Source organism: Chrysemys picta, chromosome 2 (genome assembly GCF_011386835.1).
Source record: "Chrysemys picta bellii isolate R12L10 chromosome 2, ASM1138683v2, whole genome shotgun sequence".
NCBI classification, from domain to species: Eukaryota; Metazoa; Chordata; order Testudines; family Emydidae; genus Chrysemys; species Chrysemys picta.
This window is the reverse complement of record NC_088792.1, coordinates 4,499,503-4,527,112: the sequence shown is the minus strand read 5'-3', so window position 1 is coordinate 4,527,112 and position 27,610 is coordinate 4,499,503. Positions and strand designations below refer to the sequence as shown.

The 27,610-nt window shown below is 42.3% G+C and overlaps 1 protein-coding gene and 1 long non-coding RNA gene across 25 annotated transcripts in view; one reads left to right on the top strand and one right to left on the bottom strand.

Annotated features, from left to right (window-relative positions):
• Positions 1 to 27,610, bottom strand: part of LOC101933332 (KAT8 regulatory NSL complex subunit 1-like) — a 141,045-nt gene that overhangs the window by 76,111 nt on the left and 37,324 nt on the right. For all 24 annotated transcript variants that reach the window (XR_010599080.1, XR_010599079.1, XM_042860751.2 and 21 more), the window contains 2 exons: positions 25,637 to 25,778; positions 8,648 to 8,854 (listed from right to left, as the gene is read on the bottom strand). Coding sequence is in view for 22 of the 24 variants with exons in the window: in XM_065586701.1 (XP_065442773.1) it covers positions 8,648 to 8,854; positions 25,637 to 25,778 (349 nt within the window). In the remaining 2 variants the exon portion in view is untranslated. The remainder of the gene's footprint in view (positions 1 to 8,647; positions 8,855 to 25,636; positions 25,779 to 27,610) is intronic.
• Positions 1,220 to 2,246, top strand: LOC135981903 (uncharacterized). The gene is made up of 2 exons (XR_010599081.1): positions 1,220 to 1,357; positions 2,181 to 2,246. It is a non-coding gene; the product is annotated as an uncharacterized LOC135981903 (long non-coding RNA).

Genomic DNA, 27,610 nt, shown 5'->3' with positions numbered 1-27,610 from the left:
TAGGTGGTGCGAGTAGATTGTGTTCTGCTATGCAGGAGCACTCTCTGAACTTGTTCAGAACAATCTAGTTCATTTTGGGAGAACCATATAGGAACCATGCTTTGAGGTGGAGCATGGATAAGTTGGGGTGGAGAAAATGGCCGTGTTGTTGTGATAGGAGGTTCGGAATGAGAGGCAAGGGGATTGGTGGTCGAATGGACATTTTGGTGAGAAACGGAAACCAGGGCTGTCTGGGCCATGATGGGGCAATTAGGATCACTTTGGCTCCATCTGTTCGTATTTTTATCAGGACCCTGTTCAGAACCGGTATCGGGGGAAACGCATACAGTAAGTTTTGGTGCCATGGGATCATGAATGCGTCTCCCAGGGAATGTTTGCCTAGCCCTGCTCTGGAGCAAAAATTGGGACATTTCTTGTTTTTTGCAGTTGCAAAGAGGTCTATTACTGGGTAGCCCCAAATGCGGAATATGTCGCGAATGATGTGCTCGTTTAATTCCCATTCGTGATCCTATGGGAAACGTCTGCTTAGTTCGTCCGCTGTGGTATTCATCACTCCAGGAAGGTAGGCCGCTGATACCCGGATGTTGTTCGCAATGCACCAGTTCCAGAGTTTCATAGCCTCTGTGCACAGGGACTGGGATCGAGCTCCCCCCTGCCTGTTCACATAGAACATGCATGCAATATTGTCTGTCATTATGCATACGTGTTGGTTCTTGATCAGTGGTAGGAATTGACGGCATGCATTGCGAATGGCTCGAAGTTCTAGGACATTTATATGGAGAGAGGTCTCGGTTGAAGACCAAAGCCCCTGGGCTGTGTGGTGAGACATGTGTGCACCCCATCCTGTCAGAGATGCATCGGTCATCAGTATGAGGGATGGGGCCTGCTGAAGAAAGGGGACTCCAGAGCAGAGGTTGGAGTGAATTGTCCACCACTGTAGAGAATCTTTGACTCGGACAGGTATGGAGAGAGTCCTGTTTAGAGGGTGCACATTCGGTCCGTACACCGTGGCCAACCACGCTTGGAAGCACCTCATATATAGACGTGCATTTTGAACGACAGAGGTGCACGAGGCCATGTGACCTAGTATTTGTAGGCAGTCCCGGACAGTCACCTGGGGACTGTTGCGAATCCTTGTGGCTAGTTGACTTATAGAATTGAAGCGAGCTGGTGGGAGAGATGCCAACCCCGTCCGGGAGTTGAGGTATGCCCCTATGAACTCCAGATGTTGGGTGGGGTATAATGTGGATTTGTTTTTGTTTACTTGCAGGCCTAAAGATAGGAAACAATCGATGGTAAGCCGTATGGATCGGAGAGCTTCGTCGAACGTTGAAGCTTTGAGGAGGCAATCGTCTAGGTAAGGAAATATTACGACCCCTTGTTTTCTGAGGTAGGCTGTAACTACGGCTAAGATCTTGGAAAAAACACGGGGGGCCGTGGACAGTCCGAAAGGGAGAACCCTGTATTGGAAATGCGTGGAGCCGAGAGTAAAGCGTAGGAATCGTCTGTGGGATGGGTGTATAGTCACATGAAAATAGGCATCCTGTAGGTCGAGGGCTGAAAACCAGTCGCCCTGCTCCAGCGCTGGGATTATAGTGGTGAGAGTGACCATCTTGAACTTTTGCTTTTTGACAAATTTGTTGAGCCGCCTGAGGTCGAGGATTGGTCGCCATCCCCCATTTTTCTTCTCTGTTAAGAAATAATGGGAGTAAAAACCCTTCCCTCTGTGTCGTTCTGGCACAGTTTCTACTGCTCCCAGTTGAAGGAGATGCTGCACTTCTTGGAAGAGTAGTTGCTCGTGAGATGGGTCCCTGAAGAGGGACGGGGAGGGTGGGTGGGTGGGAGGGAGAGGAAGGGGATGGCGTATCCAATTGTAACTACCTCTATGACCCATTTGTCTGCCATTGATGAGAGAATGGTCGTAGGCGGTGTCCAAAGATAGGTGTGCCGGCTGAAGTGGGAACGCTGTTTTCTAAACCCTCGACCAATGCTTCAAATCTGCCTATTAGTTGGAGGGGGTTGCAGCGCCCCTGTAGAATTAGGACGACGACGCTGGAATCTTGGTCTTTGGCGTCGTTGTTGCTGTTGTTGTTCCTGTGGTCTATAGGAGTGTTGTGAAAATGTGGGGTAGCGTGGTCGGTGATAAGGTTGATATCTATATTGTCGTCTTCTGGTCGCAGGTGGCTGGAGGCCTAGGGACCGGAGGGTTGCTCTTGCGTCCTTCATCGAATGCAGCATGTCGTTTGTGGTGGAGGCAAAAAGTTTTTCCCCATGGAAGGGAAGATCTTCAACGGTGCTCTGGACCTCTCGAGGGAAGAAGGAGGAAGAGAGCCATGAACCTCGTCGCATGACCACTGCTGTGGCGGTCGACCTTGCTGCAGTGTCAGCTACATCGAAGGCCGCTTGGAGAGCGGTGCGTGATATGGTTTGTCCCTCGGAAACCAGAGCTGTGAATTGTTGTTTCTTCTGTTCTGGGATGTGATCAATAAAATCCATGAATTTATTATAGTTTTTGTGGTCATATTTTGCAAGGACTGCGGTATAATTAGCTATGCGAAATTGTAGCGTCGAGGATGCATATACTTTACGGCCGAAGAGGTCCAGGCGTTTACTGTCCTTGTTGGCTGGGGTGGAGCGGGCGTACTGTTGTTTGGCCCTCTGGTTTGCTGCGTCCACTACCAATGAGTTTGGCGCTGGATGGGTAAAAAGGAATTCAGAGCCCTTTGAAGGAATGAAGTACTTCCTGTCCGCTTGTTTACAGGTAGGTAGGCTAGTGGCTGGATTCTGCCAGATGGATTTAGCGGGTTCTAAAAGGGCTATGTTGATTGGTAATGCCACTCTAGAGGAAGAAGAGGGCTGCAAAATGTCTGTTAGTTCATGCCGTTGTTCAGTGACTTCCTCTAAGTTAATTTTCAAGTCACCTGCAGCTCTTTTAAAGAGGTCTTGGAATTTGGCATAGTCATCCGACGGGGTTGGAGGAAGGGGAAGTAAGGCTTCCTCAAGCATTACGTCGGACTCTGCTGGAATAGGAGCAGGACTCAGTTGCTCCTGGGAGTGTGACGGTGCTGCCTAGTATCTTATGTCACTGGCAGGTCCGTCACGAGGCAGTGCTAAACCGGTGTTGCGCCTGGTCGAAGTGCCGTAGCGCATGTGTTCTCGGGGGTACGATGCCCATGGTGCCCAACATTGCCAAGGTGGTGGGTAGGGCATAGGTGTTGCCATCCAAGGGTTCACTCCCCATGGGGCAGGATACTGAGGACAGGCGGAGGTAGTTTTTTTGTAACCCCTGTTGATCTGGGTCTGGGAGTCTTGAGAAGGAGAAAAAACTGCCTGTGGATCAGTTTCCTCCTCACTGGAGGAAGGTTGTTCTGATCCTGAATCCAGCATTGGAGAAAAACAGGCATTTATCAGGGGAGACTGCAGAATAGGTGAGACCAATAGATCTGCTGTCTGGGTGAATTGAAAAGGTGAGGCTCCTGCATGAGGTGAAAGCTGCGGAGGAGGAAGTTGCCCTGAGGGAACATTCCTCTGAGCAGGGGTTTTGCCTTTGATCTCCCTGTCAGCCTGTGCTGCGATTGCCGGTGCCGTGGTAGGTGCCGGGGGGACAACATCAGCCCGCACAGGGTCAGGCAAGGCTGGAAATGTCGGCACCGTGTTCGTCTCGGTGCCGAACGGTGCCATAAACGAGGCAGGCAACTGAAAGCCTGAAGCCTCGGCACCGGAGCTTCGCGCCGCCGCCGCAGCCTGAGGCGGCTTTCGTGCGGTGCCTGAGGAGCCCGGCTCTTCAAAAGTGCTGAGGCGAGGAGACACAGGCAGGGAAACTGTTGACCTGCCTGAGGCACTTTTGTGCCTCACCAACTTCTTTGCTGGAGAGGGCTGCCCCTTTTTTGTAGCTTTCTTCGGTTTTTTTGAAGCAGGGGGGCTGTGGCGGGCAGTAGAGCTGGAGTCGGCTCCTGGGTCTGAACTGACCCGATAGACTTCTGCAGGAGGAGCAGTTTCAGTTTAAGCTCCCTGTCCTTTCGTGCCCTGGAACTGAGTTTGGTACAGTGGGCACATTTTTGGGGAATGTGTGTTTCCCCCAGGCATTTTATACGAGAGTGGCCATCAGAGACCGGAATAGCATCCTTACACGTAGAGCAGCGCTTAAAGCCTGTGGAGCCAGGCATGGTAGAAGCGGCTGCGGCTGAGAGAAATTTTTTTTTTTTTAAACAGATAAAAGAACTAATGAGCTACACTAACAAGAACTGACAACAAACTAACTACTAGAACAGGTAATAGTAACAAAGTGAGGGATTTCCTAACGAGTCTGCTGAGCTCCGTCTCAGGCCGGGGACGGTAGAGAAGCAACTGAGGAGATTGGCCACGCATGCGCACTATTATCCTAGACTCACTGCGGGGGGCAGCCTCTGCGCATGTGTGGCCAGTACGAGTACTGCTACGAAAAGTCTCCGAGTGAAGGCGCAGGGACGCACCAACACCTAGAGTGGAGCACCCACAGGGACATCTCTCGAAGAAGAACTGCATTGACTTATTTTGTTTAGGAGAATCCATCCTCAACATATAAGATTCTGAAGACTATCCACCTTCAAGATCACCATCATTTTCTATAGTTTCAGAGTTATCTGCCAATGATGGTGTTTCAGTCACAATCATGTATGTCCCATAGCCACAGTGTATCACCTGTAGCAAAAAGAAAAAAAAAATCCTCCATCATCCAGAAACAACCATAGATAAATTTGTGGTAAGAACCAGCAGATTACAAAAAGAGGTAATTGATGAAAAAATTGCCCTGTTTGTTTATGCAACAAACTCTCCTTTCCGTATGACTGAGAACCCACACTTTATTAACATGGTTTAGTCATTAAGACCAGGATACAGTCCACCCAACAGAGCAGATGTCACAGGAAAATTGCTGGATAAAGTGTATGAAAAAGAAAGTGAGCAGTGTGCAAAAGATCTAGAGGGTCAAATTGTTACACTGAGTCTTGATGGGTGGAGCAATGTCCACAATCATCCTGTTGTATGTGCTTGTGTGACAACAGAAGAAGGGAATGTCTTCCTTATAGAAACAATTGATACATCAGGAAATGCACACACAGCAGAATACTTATAAGTAGCAGCAGTAAAAGCTATAACAAACAATTAACAAAAATAATAAATAAACGGAAAAAAAATGCAAATGTCTAGTATGCAGCTTGGTCACAGACAATGCTGCAAATGTATCCAAGATGAGAAGAAATTTAAAAGAGAGTGAAGAGAGTCCCAAGCTAATAACATAGGGTCGCAGTGCTCATTTGATGCACCTCCTAGCCAAAGATTTCAGTGTTCCAGAAATAAAGGCTAATGTTGTTGAAATTGTAAAATACTTCGGTAACAACCACTTTGCAGCAGTGGCTTTGAAAAAAGTGGGAGGAACCAAGCTAACTATCCCACAAGACGTGCGATGGAACTCAGTAGTGGACTGTTTTGAGCACTATATCAAGAACTGGCCTAATCTGATGATAGTTTGCGAACAAAATAGTTAAAAAAATAGATGGCACTCTCACAGCCAAAGTTCTCAACATTGGGCTTAAGAGAAATGTTGAACACATGCTGAGTACCCTGAAGCCTAGTTCTGTAGCCTTGAACAAAATGCAGGGAAACAGCTGTTTTATTGCTGATGTTGAAATTTGGAAGGAACTGAGTGAGATCTTAAAAAGAGAAATATGCTATGACAGAGTTAAATTACAAGCATTAAAAAAACGAATGGGACAAGCACTATCTCCAACTCATTTTCTTGCAAATATTCTCAATACTCAGTACCAGGGTCAAACCTTAACTGTTGAAGAAGAGGAGCTGGCTATGACATGGACATCCAGCAATCATCCCTCCATAATGCCAACTATAATAAACTTCAGAGGGAAAGGTGAACCATTCAAGAAATATGTTTGCTGATGATGTTTTAAAGAGTCACACCAGTGAACTGCTGGAAGTCACTTAAGCACTTGGATTCAGAGACTGTTGAAGTACTAATCTCACTTAACAGCAGTAGCTTCTTCTGCCGCTGTAAAAGAGTATTTTCTTCCTTTGGACTAACTCGTTCCAAATTGAGAAACTGCTTGGGACCCGAAAAAGCAGGAAAGCTTGTTTTTCTTTTCCAGATTATGAACAAACAGGAAAATTAAGGTGAAGATGACTGAGTTAGCTGCAGAAGCCAATATTTTAAGTTTCTCATGTTGACCTGGTTGACATAGTCAATTTAATTTTTTTTTTTTTAAATATTTCATTCAATTATTTTAGTTAAAAATAATTTTAACAAAAACAAACGTGATTTTAAAAAACTTGAATGTTTAACTAAATCCTAAAATTTGTATGCTTATTTTGTTAAAATATTATGTTTGCAGTTGAAGAAAAAAATCCAAAATACATAACATTGTTGTTTTAGTTAAATAAAACAATTTAAATGTCTGTCTGGTGATGTTCTCCTCCTAATACAGCATGGCAGGAAAATCCTCCAAATGTTAATGATTAACCTGCTGAATTGGAGATACTTCACCTCCCAATGACTTCATAAATATCTGCTTCAATTACCTTTGGTAAATGAAATAACTAAACAATCTGATATCGCTGTAAAACTAATCTGAAAAGTTTTCAAAATAAATCACTTAAAAAACGTATAGTGTATACCTTCTAAAAATGAAATAGACATACATCTCTGAGTTGTGAAGAGTATGTATTAAGGTTATAACAACAAGAATGCACTTTTATGTAGAAATCCATGATTAAATAGAGTCTTCCTTACTAGTGATTTAAATCAATTTGATTTAAATCAAATCCACCCTGCCAAGCACTCAACTGTGAGTGTGTCAATGGAGTACTTGGTAGCAATAAGCACTCATAACCCATTCTTACTGGAGCATTGCATGTCAAGCTTTGTTGCTTCTGGCCTCCGTAGCTTTGTCTAGACTAGGAATTAGAGGTGCTTCAGAAAGAGTTGGCTAACATGTTAACAGTCCAATTTACACAACACAGTGTGCATTTTAATACATACTAACCTGGTCAAGATGAAGCATACCTTCAATTTGACCATCTTGGCATATACTAAAATGTAAACTGCCTTATCTACACTGTCCTTTTAGAACATGTTAGCCAACATCTAACACAACATACCTTTGAATCCTAATTTAGAAAAAGCCTGTGAAAGAAGTCAATATGTAATCTTTTAGGTTCCCTACCCAGAAGTTGCTTTAGCTACATTTTTTAGTTGTTAATCTCAGTTAAAGACAATTTGATTCCATCCAAACTAACCAAGCTCAAGTTTCTTACACAGGTTATTTTCCTGATGGCAATGACCTCTGCTCAAGCAACAAAGCAAGTTTCAGGTCATAGTGACTCATTCATTTATCATCAGTTTCTTTAAAGATCAAGTGGTGCTGGACATCCATCTCAAATCAGACTCAGGCCTTTAGAAAGTCCATCCATCTTTTTAATTTTATAGGACACTGAGTAGGTTCTATAGCAGGGGGAGGCAACCTGCGGCACGCGAGCTGATTTTCAGTGGCACTCACACTGCCTGGGTCCTGGCCACTGGTCTGGGGGAATCTGCATTTTAATTTAATATTAAATGAAGCTTCTTAAACATTTTAAAAACCTTATTTACTTTACAGACAACAATAGTTTAGTTATATATTATAGACTTAGAGAGAGACCTTCTAAAACATTAAAATGTATTACTGGCACGCGAAACCTTAAATTAGAGTGAATAAATGAAGACTCGGCACACCACTTCTGAAAGGTTGCCGACCCATGTTCTAGTCTCCAAGAGCAAGACATCTAACTGGCTGTTTGAATACAGCTTTCATTGATACAGCTTGGCAAGCCTAGATATGGAGGAGCATGTTAAGGGCCATTCTCTAAGAGGCAAATATGTTGCCTCCTATGTATTTATCTATACAGAAGATTCACAAAATAACCAAACTATCAAATGCAGATTTAAGGGTTTTTTAACTGCATATTTTTCCCTCTTGCCTCAGCTGGCTATTATAGGAGCATTTTCATGTTTCAAAGAAAGTCCCCATGTGAGCAATGGAACCACCCTTGGAAACCTCCAAAGACGGAGGTGAGATGCCTGCTAGGTCCAATGGCTTAGAACTGTAAACCCAGGAGCAGGAATTGATTGAGATGGGTATCTTCAGAACAATTATAGTTATGAGATTCCATTTACCTCTCTTAGCTGCCAACCAAGAAACAGGAAGGCTTCAAAATTCCATACAGATTGGAAAGGTTCATCCAACCTCTTTAGCAATGATAAGGGCTTGTGCAGAGTATAAAAGAAACATACCAGGTCTTTAGGAGAGCCAAAGAAAAAAGGCAAAACAAGTTATTCACAAGTAAAAAAAAACAAACCAAAAACCTGATGACTACCTACCCCAGAGGACATATTATTTAACATCAGGAAAATGAAAGCTGAAATGGGTTATAAAGAAAAGTTAAACCATTAATGAACAGAGAGTATGATATGACTAAGTCATTCACTATCTTATGTGATATGTGAACTTATTTCAGTAAGTCTTATTATTGATATAAGAGGTGTTAAAAGACAGTCTCCTTCTGCATTACTCTGTATTGCTGCATAAACACTGCATTCATGTTTTTCCTAAAGACTAACCTGTTTCTCCACATTGTTCATGAAGTAGGAAGAGATGCAGGGCGACAAATCACACGGTCTCTCTCCAGAAGGAACCTTCTGGATGGAAGAGGAGGAATGTGGTAGTCCCTTATTCCTTCTGGAATTCACCACTGATGTGGAACCTAATCGGCCCTGTTGTTTCATCAAATCTTCAGGCTGCTGATCACCACCAAGGACAACTGGACCCTGGGGAGAGAAAATGACATTGGATTCATCATCTGCACAGAGTTTTTGAAACTGCAGTATAAAGAATTAAAGCATCCTCAAGAAATAACCACCAGGGGAGTGAGTAAATAAAATAAATAAAAATAGATAACTAGGTTTTCATAAAAAACCCTGATCAGTATGATGTTTACTTCTAAACTAGAAGAAGCTTAACTTCTGTAGGAAATAGAAATGTTTCTAGTCCAATTCTAATGCTACTGTGCTTTGCTTTTTTCTACAACACTACAGAGGCAATGAGAAAACGAACTAAAGAATGTAAATAATACGCAAACTCTGAAGCAGTTACGATTGCTCCCCTTCAACAAACCCACAAAAACAAGGAAATTAAAAGTAAGCCACTCAACAGTACAAAGCCTCTACGCCCACAAGCAGACATTTTACCATTACCACAACATACACCAAAAACTGCAGGCCCCAATCTTTACTCTGCCTCCCACTTTCACTATTCTGACACACCCTTTACTCCTGGGGAAATTGTGCACCAAAATATTAAAAATTCTGTGCACATTATTTTAAAATTATGCATATTTTATTTGTCAAAATAACAATATAATCACACCAGTTTCAATTATTTTGGTAATTTATTTCAAAATACCCACCAGCAACTATGTCTGTAACAATACAGATGATAAAAAAAGATTCAGGAAATGTTTTTTGTCAAATAGTTTCCTTATTAGACATATTAATACAGAACATGGAGTAATAATTAATTTAAACACCACCACCACCACCACCACCAAAATATATTTCCCGCACCCCTCAGAAGCAGTGCAAAGACTTGGGGGAAGTCTTTCAAATCCCTCTTGCAAACTTCCTTGAACCTGAGCCCAGGTTGGCTCAGTGGCCTTGGAGCATCCTCAGGTTCTCCATACAGGAGAACATAAGACTGGCCATACTGGGTCAGACCAAAGGTCCATCTAGCCCAGTATCTTGTCCTCTGACAGTGGCCAATGCCAGGTGCTTCAGAGGTAATTAACAGAGCAGGTAATCATTAAGTGATCCATCCCCAGGTCACCCATTCCCAGCTTCTGGCAAACAGAGGCTACGGACACTATCCCTGCCCATCCTGGCTAATAGCTATAGATGGACCTATCTTCCATGAATTTATCTAGCTCTTTTTTGAACTCTATTATAGTCTTGGCCTTCACAACATCCTCTGGCAAAGAGTTCCACAGGTTGACTGTGCATTGTGTGAAGAAATACTTCCTTTTCTTGGTTTTAAACCTGCTGCCTATTAATTTGATGATCCTAGTTCTTGTATAATGAGGAGTAAATAATACTACTTTATTTACTTTCTCCACACCTACCATGATTTTATAGGCCTCTATTATATCCCTCCTTAGTCGTCTCTTTTCCAAGCTGAAAAGTCCCAGACTTATTAATCTCTCATCATACAGAAGCTGTTCCATACCCTTACTCATTTTTGTTGCCATTTTCTGTTCCTTTTCCAGTTCCAATATATTTCCTTTTGAGATGGGGCAACTACACCGGCATGCAATATTCAAGATGTGGGCGGTACCAGGGATTTATATAGAGGCAGTATGATAGGTCCTTTGGACTGCATCCATTGTGCATCTGCAATTTTGCCTTCCCAAGTACTTTGGTAACAGGAGTTTTCATTTTCCACTGGATATTTAAAATACAACAAAGACCGTGAGTGTGGAAGGTGTTTAGCCTTCTCCCATGCCTACTATAGATTGGCTAGGTCTTGCCACAATACGGCATATAGCTCAGATGCACATCTCATAAATCCATATCTTGGTGTTCAATGTAAGTTTCTTATTATCCCACACATGCTTATTCAGTTGACCAAATGTGGTGGCTGTCCTTCTGATGCAAGAATTAAGCTCATCATCTAGAGCAGCGGTTCTCAAACTGCGGGTCCGGACCCCAAAGGGGATTGGGACCCCGTTTTAATGGGGTCGCCAGGGCTGGTGTTAGATTTGCTGGGCCCCAACACCCAGGACTAAAGGGAGAAGAAGGCTACAGCCTTGGGTGGCAGGGCTCAGGTTACAGGTCCCCAACCTGGGGCTGAAGCCCTTGGGCTTTGGCTTTGCTTCGCTCTCCCCCTCCTCTGGGGGGCGGCAGGGCTCAGGCAGGCTCAGACTTTGGTCCCCACTCCTGGGGTCATGTAGTAATTTTTGTGGTCAGAAGGGGGTCATGGTGCAATTAAGTTTGAAAATCCCTGGTCTAGAGAGATAGGTTAACCAATATAATTGATCCTAAATAGCAGATCTTGTGCACAACTTCTAGAGTAGTGCCAGCTATTTAAACTTCTAGTGCAGTCAACACACCTTGTGCCATAATCCTTGTCATCTTCAGATTGATGGTGAGTCCAAACTCAACACAAGCTAATGCAAAGCTACTGCAAAGTTTCTGGAGTGCCTCTTCACTATGTGTGACGAACAATGAGTTGCTGATGAAAGAAGTTCTCTTCGGAGCGGTTTAATTTTTAATATTTTTTTAAACTCTTAGACATTCAATGTTGAAGAGTTTTCCATCTTATCCTGTATGGAGATGTATACTCTTCGTGCTAGGTGAAAAGGCATGATGAATTGGTAGAGCAAAAAATAACTGAAGAGTATTTGTGCCAAACACATCCTGGTTTGACACAGCTGCAGATTTCAAAGCTGTTAAACTGATCATCATACTGGACTGTAGCTTTCATGCAATCATGAAAGAATCCAATCAAACTAAGGAGGATTGGGGGGCACCCAATTCCTTCGAGCAACTGAAAAAGGCCCTTTCTGCTTACCAGGTCAAAAGCCTTTGTAAGATCTATGAAGATCATATAGTGAGGTTTTTCTCTGTTCTTGACAGTTTTCTTACAGGTGCCTTAGTGCAAAACCCTTTTTGATCATGAAGCTTCCATGCCAGTAGATCAACTGAGTCTCTGGATATACACGATCAGCAAGAACTTAGAGCCTGTTGAGAATGACTCATGCAAATGCCTTGCCAGCAATACTAAGGAGAGAAATTCCTCTATAGTAGTGGCAATCATTCCAATCTCCTTTATTTTTATAAAACATTTGGATGTTGACATCTTTCATGTCTTGTAGCATCCTTCCTTCCCTCCAACAAGCATGAAAGACATTGTGCAGATGTTTAAGCACAACCTATCCTCCTTATTTCAGTACTTCAGCTGGAACTCCATCTTTTCCAATGGCTTTTCCTGATACTAGGCAGATGACTGCCTTTTCAAGCTCGTTTACAGATGGTTCTATAATCAACCTCTTTGCTAGTCTGGAGCCTAAGGATCACATTTAGTGCTGCTTCAGAAACAGTGGTTTCATGTGAATAAAGTTCGGAATAGTGTTACACCCAACATTGCATCTGTTTGTCTCTGTCAATGATCATATCTCCCTTATTAGATTTGAGTGGAGCAGTCTTCTTGGCTTAAGGACCTATTGCTTTCTTGATGCAATCATACATACCTCTTAGATCTCCATTCTCAAGGACATTTCACAGAATCATAGAAGATTAGGGTTGGAAGAAATTTCAGGAGGTCTTCTAGTCCAACCCCTGGATCAAAGCAGATGATTTGTATCTTCTCGCATAAATAGAGCCATGTGTGATTAAGCACATTGCTTGGTTCTGGTTGCAATGCGCTCTTGGCCAGTCTGAGGTTAATACATGTAACAGGAGAGGGGTTCATGTTGTGCTGGAGAAATGCTGTGCATTTTGCTTCCATGAGTAGGAGCATTTCTTCAGAATATGCCGCAAACCAATCTTTAGCTTTTGATAAAATGATGGTATAAAATAAAGTTGCAGCTATATAGGTATGTCTTCCGAGTGTATTCTATGCTGCATCAGCATTCAGGGAGGTATAAACTGAGGACATACCTTCCCTGAGACACATAATGTTTTCACCTAACTCATAAAATAAATGCATCCGAAGAAGTGGGCTGTAGTTCACGAAAGCTTATGCTCTAATAAATCTGTTAGTCTCTAAGGTGCCACAAGTACTCCTGTTCTTTTTTCATAAAATAAATTGGCGACACTTTCCTTGGTCTTTTGTGTTGCTGATGTTAATGTGTAGGCAACAGCTTTCTTTAGCATGATGGAATTTCCATAGTGAAAATCTTGTTTTGTAGCATACAAGTGCATGGTCTGTGTCATGAAAACTGTGTACGGGGAACATTCTGCAGGTGTTTTATATGAGTGACAATTAAATCCATGAGACCTGCCAATGATGCCTTGGAAGTAGGTATAGGTAATGCACAGTCCTTGATGGGTGCAAAGCTCTAGTAGTCTTTTTCCGCATTCATTCATTTTCCCCACTCCATGGTCCCCACTGCATAGTGGCCACAACTCGTGATTTGAGCCAGCTCTAACCCTGAAGTCTCCCAACAGACAATCGCTGGTAGCTTACTGGTGACACTATGAAGCTGTTCATAGGATAAGTCCTTCTCTTCAGAAATGGAGGAAAGTGTTGGGACATATATGGATATTGGCAAAGCTATGCATAGTAAGTATATTTAGGGATACATATGATGATATAATACAATGTTCTGATGTTGCAACAGGACTTGTGACTTTGGGTGCTCATGAGTTTTTGACTGCAAAGCCCACCCTGTATCCACCGTGGTCTTGTTTGCTTTTTTCATGCCAGAAAAAGGTGTAATGCATCAACCATAGAGCTCCGGCATCAGCTAGTCTGGTTTCAGAGAGAGTGGTCATGTCAATGTCAATGCAAATGCAAATAAGGTGTCAAAGGTTTACCTTTGGACCGAAGTCCCTTTCTCAGCCATACAAAGGCTTGGAGACCAAAGACATTTGGAAGCCAACAAATCTGCAGGAAACTCCAAAAGACAGAGCTGAGTTGCAGTACCAACCACAATGTTTTCTCCACATAGGATTGGATCATTAAAGCAGTAGAATACGAGAGGATTCCATCTCCTTGTTGACAATGTGCTTTGTAATACAAACCCTATGCCTGGATACCAACATAACCTACTGTGACAAAGTTCTGTCCTTGACTCCGTGGGTCCTGCGTTTCCTGATGGATTTTGCTAGCCTCAGAGGCTCACTGTGACCCTCCACATAGCCCTTCTCTCTCTAGAGGCAAGGGGCACAGTCTACGGAGCCATTTTCATCATAAGCCAGCAAGGGAGGTAAGGAGAAACAACCCTCCCTCGCACAGTCTCTGTTGTCTCCCAGATCAGTGATTAATCAGGGAGGGGAGCGGGGAGCCCGGGCCCGCCCTCTACTCCGGGCTCCAGCCCAGGGACCCTAAAATTAGCAGCTATGGAAGCTGACTTTTTGGAAATAGGACATGTACAATTCCCTGGGCTACTTCCCCACAGCAGCCCCCACTCAGTATCTTCTTCACAATTACCTCTGGGCCTCCTTCCTTGCACCTGATATGGATTCATACTACTTCGTTCCTCCAACAGCACAGATCCCTCCTATAGCTCCTGACACCCACACCGCACTGACTAAATGGGAGGCTTTTAACTAGTTCCAGCCAGTTCTTGATTGGCTTCAGGTGTCCCAATCAATCTAGCTATCTCCACTGCCTTCTAGAAGGATCTTAATTGGCCCCAGGTGTCTTGATTAACCTGGAGCAACTGCCATTTGGTTACCATGGTACCAAGGATTTATTTAGCCTGGGGCTAACATACCTGTTCCTCACTACTTTACTGTAGCCATCTGGCCTTGCCCCATCACACTACACAATTATGCACAGAAATGATGCATATAGTGCACCCTGAAGGCATACATGCACCTCATCCCTTTTCTCACACATAGGAGATCTATGTTTTCCACCCTCTTATCACAATCACAGCTCTGTCATACATCTCAAAGTAATCCACGCACTTGCCAATAAGGCCCAACTATTGCCTCTCCATTTAGTATAGGTACACCTAACACACAGCCTGCTCCTGAAGTGCATCCAAATAATTCCTGTTGGCTACTGCCAGCTCCAAGAGAAAAGAAAATGTGGCATGGGCAACCATTTCCCCCCACCCTGCTTTTGTCCTTTAATAGTGTTAGATGGAATCCTGTGAGTGAGAGTGTATGGACTCAACAACTGTGGGATTGGCAAACTGTGTGTGTTAATGGGGCACTGCTCAGAGTAGACAGTTAAGGTTTCATGGGCAACCTCAACTGTGGATTTCATGATTTTCAGAAGTTTGAAGTTTTGCTCAACTCGACATTCTGCAAGAGGATAACATACCACAAAGCAACCTTAACTCTGCGCTAACATAGTTTTTTTGCTGCTGAACATAGTCCAGCCCGCTTAGATATCTTTCACTGCTAACAATTTCATTATCAGCCATACACTCTTCTCTCTTTTTCTTGGGAGAGATCCTTGAGAACAGTTGGTCTGCTATTACAATTAAGTAGTGCATGACCTCTGCTAAAAGTTTAGATTGCTTCAAAACAGGTTTCAATATTTATTTGATACACTGAACATTTAGCAGTGATAGATAGTCGAGGTCAAAAGATAAAAGCTACACTCATACTGAAACTGCTAGATCTCTGAGGCCTCTATGACGGTTGATCATGAGGTGCTGCTGACTCACTCTACCCAGATGTTTATACCATGCCCACCACTGTAGTATATCACACTTACTGTAGCAGTAAATTGGCTGTACGTGTCCTTTTTCAACAGATCCCAGAAAATTACGATGGGCAGCTGTTTTTTCGGACAGCTCTTACCTGCAGAGTCCTACAGGATCTGGGTCTTAACCTCTGCCCCCAAAAGCTTGTAGTCTAAACATTTAAGAGGTGTTATCTCCTACTATGTGAGTGTACAGTGCCTACGCACAATGGGGTCACAATGACAACTAGGGCTTCTAATCTAGGAGCTTCTATAATAAGTAATGTAAGCCACGGAGAGAGATCGTGAAATGCTATGGTACTTCAGTGTCATCTATATGCGAACGGCAACCAATTAGACAACTCTTCAGCAAACATAATATTGTTGCTAACAGCACCTGAATGAACTGGAGATCTGGAGTAAAAGCTGAAGATAAATCCTGGAAAGAATGGAAGATCACTTTGGTTGCCAGTAGTGGAGTATTTTGGGAAAACACGGCTGTGGAGTGGATGTAACCTAGAGTGATGGGCATTTACAGGGTCTTAGACTAACCCCTGCTCCCAAATGCCCATGCAAAAAGCAACGTTTTGTCACCTCAAGATGAAATTACAGGTTACCCTACCTGTATGGCTGACCTATATGGAAGCTGTTACTACTGCAATGTTCAGCTGTCGACTTCCTAAGTGGGGCAGATAGGAGAGAATATAGAACAGGCTTCTCTGCTCTGCAATCTACATTAAGCATAGATTCCAAGGCCAGAAGGGACCACTGTGATCATCTAGTCTGACCTCCTGCATAACGACAGGTCATAACTTCTCCAAAATAAATCCTAGAACATATATTTTAGAAAAACATCCAATCTTGATTTAAAGATTGCAAGTGATGGAGAATTCACTACAACCCTTGGTAAAATAGGCATGCTGCAATTTTTCAAGATGGGTTATATTTTTCGAGTTTAATGTACCCACTCTACGTACACCCACATAATACATCATTTGAAAGCTTATTTTAAGTACATTTAGATGAGGTGTGATGTAGAGCTGTTAAGTGGCATTATAAGCCTGTAGGTAAGGGGAAACAATGGTACTCAAAATGAGAAAGTGTAATTTTTTGCTCAGTTCCAGAAATACTGCAGCATGACCATGCCTATTTATCAATGTTGATAAATGCAAAGTAATACACACTGGAAAATATAATCCCAACTATACATACAGAATGATGGAATCTAAATGAGCTGTTATCACACAAGGAGGAGATCTTTGAATCATTGTGGATAGTTTTCTGAAAACATCCACTCAATATGCAGCAGCAGTCAAAAAAAACATTAGGAACCATTAGGAAAGGAATAGATAATAGGACAGAAAATATCATAATGCCACTATATAAATCCATGGTACGCCCACACTTTGAATACTGCGTGCAATTCTGGTTGCCCGATTTAAAAATAAAATAAGAATAATTTAAAAAAAGATATATTAGAATTGGAAAAGGTAGAGAAAAGGGCAACAAAAATTATTAAGGGCATGGAACAGCTTCTGTATGAGGAGAGACTAAAAAGACTGGCATTTTTCAACGTGGAAAAGAGGCAACTAATAGGATACAATAGAGATCTATAAAACCTTAACTAGCGTGGAGAAACTCTCTTATTCACTGTTATTTACTCCTTCACATACCACAAGAACCAGGGGTCACTCACTCAAATAGGCAGCAGGTTTAAAACAAATAAAACACAGTACATCTTCATACAACACACAGTCAACCCGTGGAACTCATTGCCAGGGAATGCGGTGAGCACCCTCTGGATCCTAACCCGCTGCCCCGAGTCCCCTCCCGCACCCAAACTCCGTCCCAGCCCCTGCACCTCGCACCCTCTCCTGCACCCCAACCCCCAGCCCCACACCCCCTCCTGTACCCAAACTCCCTCCCTCTTAGTTAACCGGCATTTTTCACTTACCAGCACCCCTCATTCTCCCAACATGCCAGATAAAACAGCTTTTACTGTACTAACATGAAATGTTTTCTCAGATACAGGTCTGTCTCATCTTACGCAGGGGTTATGTTCCACGGTCAGCGCGTAAAGCCAAAATGACCCTTGAAAGTCCCTTAAATCACCCATAAAGTACAATTTTGTGTATACAACCCTATACAGTACTATGTATTGCATACAGCAATGTACAGTATATAATAAAGACTACATATGCAAAATATAATTTTAAAGTATTTTAATAACAGAAGAAAGAAAGAATAAAAAACGAAAACAGTACAGTAAACCTGAACAGTCACCAGTCATCCTGGATATTCTTGCTAGTCTTGTACTGTACACACTCCAATGATTAGTCTTCCTCTTCCCCGACAACACTATTATTGAGTCGTCAGGGCTTGATGTCAATCCAGGAGACGATGGGCCAGGCTTGGGTGATGGAGAGTGAGTCGTAGACGAAGTGGTTGGCTCTGGTTCAGCTCGAGAAGTTGATTGTGTAGGCTCTGCTGCTGCCGCCGGTTGTTTTTTCTTTAAAACCATGGTGATTGGCAACTGTCGCTGTTGTCTCTTGAGCTCCTCCAACATTTCTTGGTACAGTCTCAAATCATGCGTAATACGACGTGTGATTTTGAGGCTTTGTTCCATAGAAGGATCATATTCAGAAATTAAATCATTCAAGTGTTTCACTGCTTGGAACACTTCAGAAAATTTATGAAGATTCCAAGTTGCTGGTTCTTCCTGTTAATCATCATCTTCGTTGTCTGTAGACGATTTTATCAGTTCCTCTAACTCTTCGTTAGTCAATGTTTCTCTATGGCCCTCAATTAATGCCTCAATTTCCTCCTCGAGGATGTCGACGAAGCCATCACCACCCACTTGCCTGGCCACCTGAACAATGAGTTGCACTTCTTTGTCAATGGTCAGGAAACCCTTAAAATCATTCACACAGTCTTCCCATAGGTTTTGCCAACATGCATTGACTGTTTCAGGCTTGATTGCATCCATTGCCTGTTTAATATAAGTGATGCAATCAGCAATGTTGAAGGACTTCCAACACTCCATCACATTAACATTGGGATCAGCATCCATAGCGGTAAGGATCCGTGAGAATGTAAGCCTCATGTACATGGCCTTGAAGCAGCTAATGATGCCTTGGTCGAGAGGTTGGAGGATGGAGGTGGTATTGGGGGGGAGAAAGACGACTTCAACGTCGTTATGCGCAAACCGGAGTGCTGCAGGGTGGCCAGGAGCATTGTCTATGATCAGCAACACTTTAAAGTCAAGTCCTTTCTCTTCAAGGTACTGCTTGACCTCCAGAATGAAACACCTGTGGAACCAATCCAGAAATAATGCTGCCATCACCCAAGCCTTTTTATTTGATTGCCAGAACACAGGCAGGAGATTTTTGTTCTTGCCTTTTAGGGCACGGGGATTTGCAGCCCTATAGAGCAAGCCCGGCTTTATTAAATGCCCAGTCGCATTTCCACAAAGCAACACAGTTACACGGTCTTTAGCAGCTTTGAAGCCAGGAGCTTGTCTTTCTGATTTTGAAATGTAAGTGCGGGTGGGCATTTTTTTCCAGAAGAGCCCAGTCTCGTCAACATTAAAAACTTGTTTTAGAAGATAGCCCCTTTCCTCTATGATTTTCTTTAATTGTTCGGGGTAGGCTTTTGCTGCCTCCTCATTGGCAAATGCAGCTTCACCAGTAGTCTGCACGTTTTTGAGGTTGAAGCGGTTCCTAAAACGGTTATGCCAATCTTGGCTGACTTTGAATTCCTTCTTATCAGAAGGCTGTCCCTCTTCGGCGGGAGGTTTGAACAGCGCATAGATGCTAAGAGCCTTTTCTCGCAACATGCTGCCATTGATAGGCACACGTTTACGGTTCATGTCTTCCAGCCGTAAGTTTAAATGCCTTTTCAGTCTTCACTAAAAAGTCTTATCACGCACTTGGCTCGTCACCTTAGCAGTTACTGGAGCACTTGATGCCACAGCTTGACGAATTTCTGTCTCTCGAATCTTGATGGCACGGATGCTAGATTCGTTGTGGCCATATTTACGTGCCACGTTGGCAATGGACATACCGTCTCTCAATAAGTCCAACACAGCCAGTTTTTCCTCCAGCGTTGGAACACATCGCTGTTTCTTCGGTTGAGCACCAGATGAAGTAGGTGCCTTGCGTTTAGGGGCCATGTTCTACAGTACGAAAAATATGTACTGTCTCTTTAAACAATACAGGCACAGTAGAATCTCACTCAGCGCTGCAAGATGCACACAGTATGAGAGGCACAGGAGGACTGAATACTGTAGTGGGAACAGCAGATTCACTTCTCCCATCTCACACTCACTCCGGGGCAGACACACTATTTAAACTGGTTTTTTTGTTTGTTTGTTTTTTGCCAAGCCTCCACGGTTATTATAGGGGAGAACCTTACCACAGGCCTAAAGACATGCTGTTGCTGTCAAGTCCCCCCCAAAAAATATTTTAGTGGGAACAGCAGATTCGCGACTCACGCTGGTGGAATCGCCCGTTTTGTTTGTTTTGTTTTTTCTCCGACCACGCAAAGCTGAAATCGCGCATGTTAAATACGCGTAAGATGTGACAGACCTGTAGTCTTAATTGTTAAGGTATCTCAAAAGTGATAGTTTCTATACTTTCAATTTAAATTTGCTGATCAGATCAGTCTCATACTGAAGGTTGTGCCCCAGTAGCAGTAGATTGCATACCCATAGTTTGTATTGCACAGTGGATAGATATAAAAGTACATGAATTCCTAATGTAATGCTTCTCCATTTGTAAGCTTTTGTACATATAATTTAAACAGCTAGTCTGCCTGGTAGAGGATTTTAATTTGTAATTACTATGCATGCAGTACTAGCCTTTGAAATATTCTAAAAACTAGCCTTTTAATTCAGTGATACATGCATAGGTCAATATTAGAGATGACAATACACAGCTTTGTATTATGAATATGCAAAACCTATGAGAGAAAGAAATAGCCTAACAAGAAATAGTGAAGACAAAGTCCACAAACAAGTCCTTGCCTCTACACTGAAAAGGGATGAAGAGAATGTTGTAGCTCTTAACCATGTCATCAACAATATGACAAATCCATTTCCAGAGGTGCCTACCAACATATCTATTGCATGTAACATGAGATGTGAAAGAGTTTCTACTAAAAATAGCAGACGCTGGTGAAGAATAGTTGAAGAGATTTTTAAGAGGTGCAGTTGATTCTGATGGGACATGTAGCTTCTTCAGCGCTGTCAAGAAATCTGGCATCAAAACATTTACTGACTTGGCCAAGACGGCCAAATTTAAGTCTGGCATCAATCACAGCAGCTATCAAGCAAGAAATTGTTTCCCCAGAGCCATATCCTTAGCAAGATGCAGAGATGATGTTTCAATGGCAACTATTTCTCAGTCACCCAATAGGATCTGTGCCTATGTCCCTCTTCCATGCTGATGGAACAGTCAGACAAAAACTGAATTAGGGCATTAGCTGGAAGATCAAGATGAAAGGATCCATGAGCTAAGAGCATGTAACAGAGAAACCACAGTGTACATCAGAGATGCCATGGCTGTGACAAATGACTGCTGGAAACAAATTTGACATTCAATGAACTGAATGCTGAGTACCTGAGGCAGGTACTAAAAGGATTTGATAAAGCTAATTCTGTAATTGAAGTCTTTTATAGATATGACAACAATAACGCTCTGAAAATTGCAGAAAGTCAGCACTATACAGGATCTACGGTTGGGTGCAAGAAATACCAGGTGACTGGTGGATGTCCTGTGCCTCCATGGAAAAAGTTTCTAAATGTGGTCCAACAAGCAGTCACTTGTAAAATTCCTCTATAAATATATGGTTCAAAATGCACCTCAGAGTGTAGGAGCACACCCAACACAGACACTCCTCCTTGCTGGAGGCTTTTCCAAAGAGGTGTTGAAGATGTCCAGGAGTACAGTACTCAAAAAGAAGCAGACAAAAATGATAGTTCTGCATGGTGTATATGCCAGCATGAGTCTCTTGGCATCAAAGAAAACTTAGTAATTAGGTCACCTGATACAGATGTTTTGGTCCCTGCTGTTCAATGCGTTTGAAAAATAGAAGACACAAAACATGTGGGTTGAAACAGGCACCTTTACCAGCATGACTGACAAGCGATGCTTCATGCCTGTGCATACCATTTGTGATGCTCTCCTGGCTTCTGCTGCACATGCATTAACAGTATGTGCGTCTGTCATCCCTATTTGGTATTTTGGGGGGCAGGAGGGGAAAATCTGTGTTTAATGTTGTCAAAACAAAGAGCTTACCACTTCAGAGATCTTGACAAATTGGAAGACAGTGACAGAAAAAGTTGCAATTTTTGCAGCAAGGAAGTTGGTAGCAGTGCTGTATGACCAGAGAGAGAAAGAAAAGAAGACCCCCATAAAGACCTAGCTTGTGCCTCAATCAAGTCACTGGCCAAACTCCTTACCACATGAGGACAGTTTTGAAGAGCATGTCAAAAGAGCACCTTAGTAAACAAAGACTTGGATGTCTTTGCACATAGGAAAACCAGATATTGGATTACTATTGCAACATGGATGGAAAAATGCGGGTGATTAATTACTTCCTGTATTCTTCAAGCGCCCAGTGGCATCTGAGCTTTTACAAAAATCTTATTTGTGCCTGTAGAACAGTCGTCTCCAAATAGTGGGGAGTGCCTCCCTCCCCAGGAGGGAGTCCACTTCTAGGGCAAGGATACTGTCATGAGCGTGGTCCTGGAAGAGGAATGGAGGATGTGGAGGAGATAGTGTCATGAACTTGATCATATAGCGCTGTCTAATGACATCCAGGACTCACTTGTCTATTATCACACTCCATACTGGTAGAAAAAGAGTCCTAGGTGGCCTCTGAAGGGGGTGACTGGCAAGAGTGGTGGTGTGCATAGTGGTTGACGGCTCCCTAGACGCACTCAGAAATAGCGCTTACATGAAGAGTGGGTGTGCTGTACGGAAGACTGAACCGATGGGCCAGGTGGACGGGACCTCTAGGTCTTCAGATGCTTTTAGGGAGGTTCGTAGGGTCGCTGGTGGTAAAACTGAGGAGCTTTGTACTGCTATGCGGGAGCTGGCCGATAAATCTTTCACTAGGGTGTTGACATATAAATACCCAGCAATTGCAAGGTGCCTCTAGAGGCTTACGCAAGTGTAGGGAATCATCCGTTCCTCCCTGAAAAACCTGTGAAAACAAGGAGAACCCAGCAGCATATCCTGAACATCACTAAGGCCTTATAATTCCAAGGCCCATTGAAGTCAACCATTTTCCTCTTTTTTTACTTATCCTCCTGGGGTTTTTCCCCGCTATTCAGAGTGTAAATAGTTTGCATCAAGCTTTTGACCGCTCCCTGATCTTCTAAGGGTAGGCCTCTCTGCTTCATGTGAGAGCCAAGAAGCAAAGTGAAAGTAACAAGGTTTACAGTGCAAGACACATTGATTAGTCTCCTTATTGAATATGGCCTTTATTTGCATTTTCACTCAAGTCACTAGGTTTCAAACGAAGAGTTTATCTGCTATAATATTTAAACACCACTTAAGAACAAAGCCAACACAAATGAACAGGAGGAGCTAAAAGTATCAGTTTCATGTTGTAACTGAATAGTATAGCAAATTCACAGATCAGAATGGTGATATTATTTAAAATCAAGGAGCAGCAAAAACATACGTGAACCAGGCCAGAAGGTATGAAGTAGTGTGTACAGAAAGAATTTATATAATTATGAACTATATTATAGTAGTGACAAGAGGCCCCAAGCAGGATGATTCTTCTAAATGAGAAACATTCCTATGTGTATATCATTTGTAGCATAAAATATTGTGCCAGAGGGCTACTGTTAATATAATTATTGGTTTTACAGTGAAATCACCCCTACTGTCCTGTAACATGATGCCCAGGCAAGTGGTAGCAAGTGTAAGTATAGCCAAATGAGCCTTAATTTTGTGTCAGGAACGAAGGGTCTCAAAACAGCACAGCATGAAAGATTAAAGCACCCAAAAGCATAAGGCAAATACTGACTACAATGTCTGTCAATTAATTTCAGGGGGAAATGTTCAGAAAATACACATACTTAGCAGTGAGTGCATACTAATTCAGATGCCAGCTGGCACACGAATCAATTAACTGAATCAAACTACATCACCATCTGGTGTCAAAGACACATACATCAATTTAACAAAAATTTATATTAACTGTTCCAAAAATTCAGTTTGAGGCTTCCCGGTGCACAATTTGAACTAATCTGACCATATGCAGATCACATGCTGAAGAGACTCCTCTGTAGTTTGCAAAGTACTTTGAATTCCAATGGGACGAAAGATTCTCTACATAGGCAAATTTTGCTTTTTTTAAGCTTTAACTTAATTTTGAAGTTCGTTAGACACTTGAAACAACTGACTCCCACTTCAAGGCTTTTTCAGTAGACTCTCAGAAGGAAGTGATAAAGAATTACTGGTGTTTGGGAAAACTTATGTCTGGACTCAAGCCAACACAGGCACCATCTTCTTCCTAGAGAGAAACTAGTTAGTGTGTGTTTGCCCCTGCACAGACACACAACCACAAGTAAAAAAGAATAAGGGAAGTGTCAGTATGCTTAATCAACTGCATATTATGTGTGGGTATGTATGAGTAGCTGTACAATGGTGGCAGGGGGCCCTAAAAGTGACTGATGAGCACATCTTGCTTTTCCATCAGGACATTCCTTATCCGTTACAAAAAGCTTTGCCTCTGACTTCTCCCCCCATCACCCAAACTACTAATCAAACCAAATCCAATGAAGTGGCCATGGCACTCAACCACACATAGAAGATTAGTTTAGATTATTTTAAATTCCACAGCTTCAATAGAATTACATGCTGAAAGCAAGTACCTTGCTGAACTGAGGCCGTAAACGTTTAACTATCCCCAAAAAGGAATGTTTAAGACACAGCACTTAAAACAATCATCATTTAAATAGCTCCTTCAAATTATTCAACTAAGGCCAATCTTTATGTTGCAATAATGAATTAACTATCAATAGTGGAACACTACTGAATGCAAAATGGTGAGGTGGAAGATTAACACCCTTATATGTGGAAACTTATAGCAGGCAGATAACAGATGTTTGCAGTCTCATGTGGTCCTGCAAGTATACCAGATTAATGTCACCTAAGAAACACGTCATCTGAGAAAGGTAGAATAAAAACACTGATATTTTCTTCCAGCACCTCAGAGGGGTTTTTTTTTAGCTGAACTTGTATTGTCCTTGCAGGATCACTGCCACTGGGTAATTCTCCTCACTGTGTTGGCCCTGTCTGAAAGGCAAGTTGGGGGCTTTAAACTATGAATGTAGTTTATACAGGTAACAGATGTGGCAATCAGAATCCATTCACTCCACCTATTATGTTTTTAAAATTACATTACAAGTTTCAAAGCCTCCAACTTAACGAAATATACACAATTGGTCCAATACAGGGATAGAAGCAATCCTACCACACTCTCCCTGAAGGAATGTTTAGCAGCATGTTCTCCCCTGAAGGACCTATAAGAAGGAAATGTGATGTCTTAATTTTTATCTTCTGGATTTTGAAATAAAACACGGGGACAAGACAGAAAAGTCTGAGCTCCTAGGTTAATTAGGACTTGACTAGACAAAGCATTAGAACAGGGGTCGGCAACCTTTCAGAAGTGGTGTGCCGAGTCTTCATTTATTCACTCTAATTTAAGGTTTCACATGCCAGTAATACATTTTAATGTTTTTAGAAGGTCTCTTTCTATAAGTCTATAATATATAACTAAACTATTGTTGTATGTAAAGTAAATAAGGTTTTTAAAATGTTTAAAAAGCTTCATTTAAAAATTAAATTAAAATGTAGAGCTCCTCGGACTGGTGGCCAAGACCCGGGCAGTGTGAGTGTCACTGAAAATCAGCTCGCATGCCGCCTTTGGCATGCATGCCATAGGTTGCCTACCCCTGCATTAGAACATATACTGCAGGAAATAACCCTGAATTGGCAAAGGTGATTACTTAAATAACCTAGCAGATTTTTTCTACCTTTAATTTATGTGATTAAAAAGAATTAATACTCAGCTTCCCTGGAGAGGTTGCTGCTGAAAGTCCTCCATTAATGTGCTGTCTACAAAATTCTAGTCACAGTATAAAGGGTTAAAATCTCCAAGGTACGGAATGGCCTTACCTTGTTGGCACGTAGTTGCTTGTAGATATCAGTTTGCTGCCTTATGCGATACTCCAAGTCAGAGATCTGAGCCTGCAACCACGTCCACTGACAGATAATGGCTGCTCTCTCCATTGCCCATTGGCACTCTGCTCGATGATGCCTGGAAAGCAAAAGTTTGCGTACTTTAATCACTTCCATTTATTTAAACTAATTTACTCTACATATAAAAATCAACTAGGATAGGAAAATATTCGCAAGTAACATTCAGCACAAATTCACTTTAAAAGAGACCTATAAATAGCTTCTAAAGTCTATATCAAAACAACATTTCCTGGAAGGCAGGCAGGATCAATTAGGGTTTGCACTTCTACAAGCAATGCCAACAATCCATTTCCAGCCACATACCAGCAATCATCCTGGCAATTATAAGGCAGTGAGCATAAATGGCTTAATTCTTCCTCAACTGCAGCAACACAAACTGTTATTCTCTTTGATAAGAATATAAATAATCATTCTGATGACTTGCTAATCACAAAATGTGGTCCGTCAAGGCAAGAGTTCTGCTTTCACACACCTAACCACCTGCACACAGAGAACGTGAGAATTTTTTTGTAGCTCAGTGGGATTGAATTATTGTAAAATGATAAAAAGGAATCTTTTGCTCCTTTATACTCTAAAAAGGTATGACAACTTATCTTCATTGCCAGAGTTAGTTCAAGTTAGTTTGAGTTATTCCAATAGAGCTAGTTAGCTAGAGTGAGGGCTCTTCTACATTGGACATTAGCGTGCAGCAAGCCAGGGTGAGTGTCTAAAGAACACTAGCTTGCAGTACAGTAATGTCCCCTGTGGACACTGTTTCAGTGCACTGGCTTAGACTATGTCTACACTACAACCCTTTTAGCGACACAGCTGTGCCACTACAGCTGCATCACTAAAAGGCGCACAGTGTAGCCGCTATTTGTCGGCAGGAGAGCTATCCCGCTGACAAAACTTCCACCCCCAACAAGCAGCAGTAGCTTTGTCGGCGGGAGAGCTCTCCTGCCAACGAAGCACTGTTCACACCGATGCTTTTCGTCGGCAAAACTTTTGTCATTCGGGCAGGGGTGTTTTTTTCACATCTCTGAATGACAGAAGTTTTGTCATTCAGTTTCCATTGTAGACAAAGCTTTAGTGTAAGCCTTCTGGATTCACACCCTGGGTTGCTGTACACTAAATTCAGTGAGGACAAGTTCTGAGAAGAAAGAGAAAGCAACCATTCAGTGACCTCATTAGCAGATAGAATAACTAGATTAGCAGTTTGAGTTGTAACCTGAGCTGCTGCATGCCCACTGCACTACTAGCTGAAGCATCAGCAGCCCTGAAGTTTCAAAACACTCCATGAGTAAAGCACTTCTTAACTCAAACTAGAGATGTGTGTGTGCAGACAAGAGTCTGGTTAGAGGCAAATGGAGCCCATCAATGCTTGCAGACTATTGCTGAACAGTGACAAGAGATGCTCCATTTAATGAATACAAGAGACAAGCCAAGAAGCACCGAGTAGACACTGAATAGGACTCAACTATGTACATAATAGTTTTTTGCCTTTTGTTTCATAATTTTTTTTTATTTATATAACCCTTTTGCTGATTTTTAAAGTGTTACATAAACAGGACAGGTGAAATATTATCATGTAAAGCAACCATAAACACATGAAAAGACCTAGGTTTACAATTTATGATTAAAACTCTACTATCTACACAATATACATGGACATAAAATGTAAAAACTTAAATATCTTAGAAACAGTAGCCAATCAGTTGTTTTAATTGTCATATTTGAATTCAGCACATCAAAATACATAATAAATAGCACATTTTATCTCTGAAGCAGACGACTTCTCAAAAATTGTAGACCAGTGTAATTAATTCTAACTATTTATAATTATTTTTCCTAGGTTGTCATTCAACACCACTATGGAGCTCCGTCTCAGGCCGAGGACAGCTGAGAAGCAAC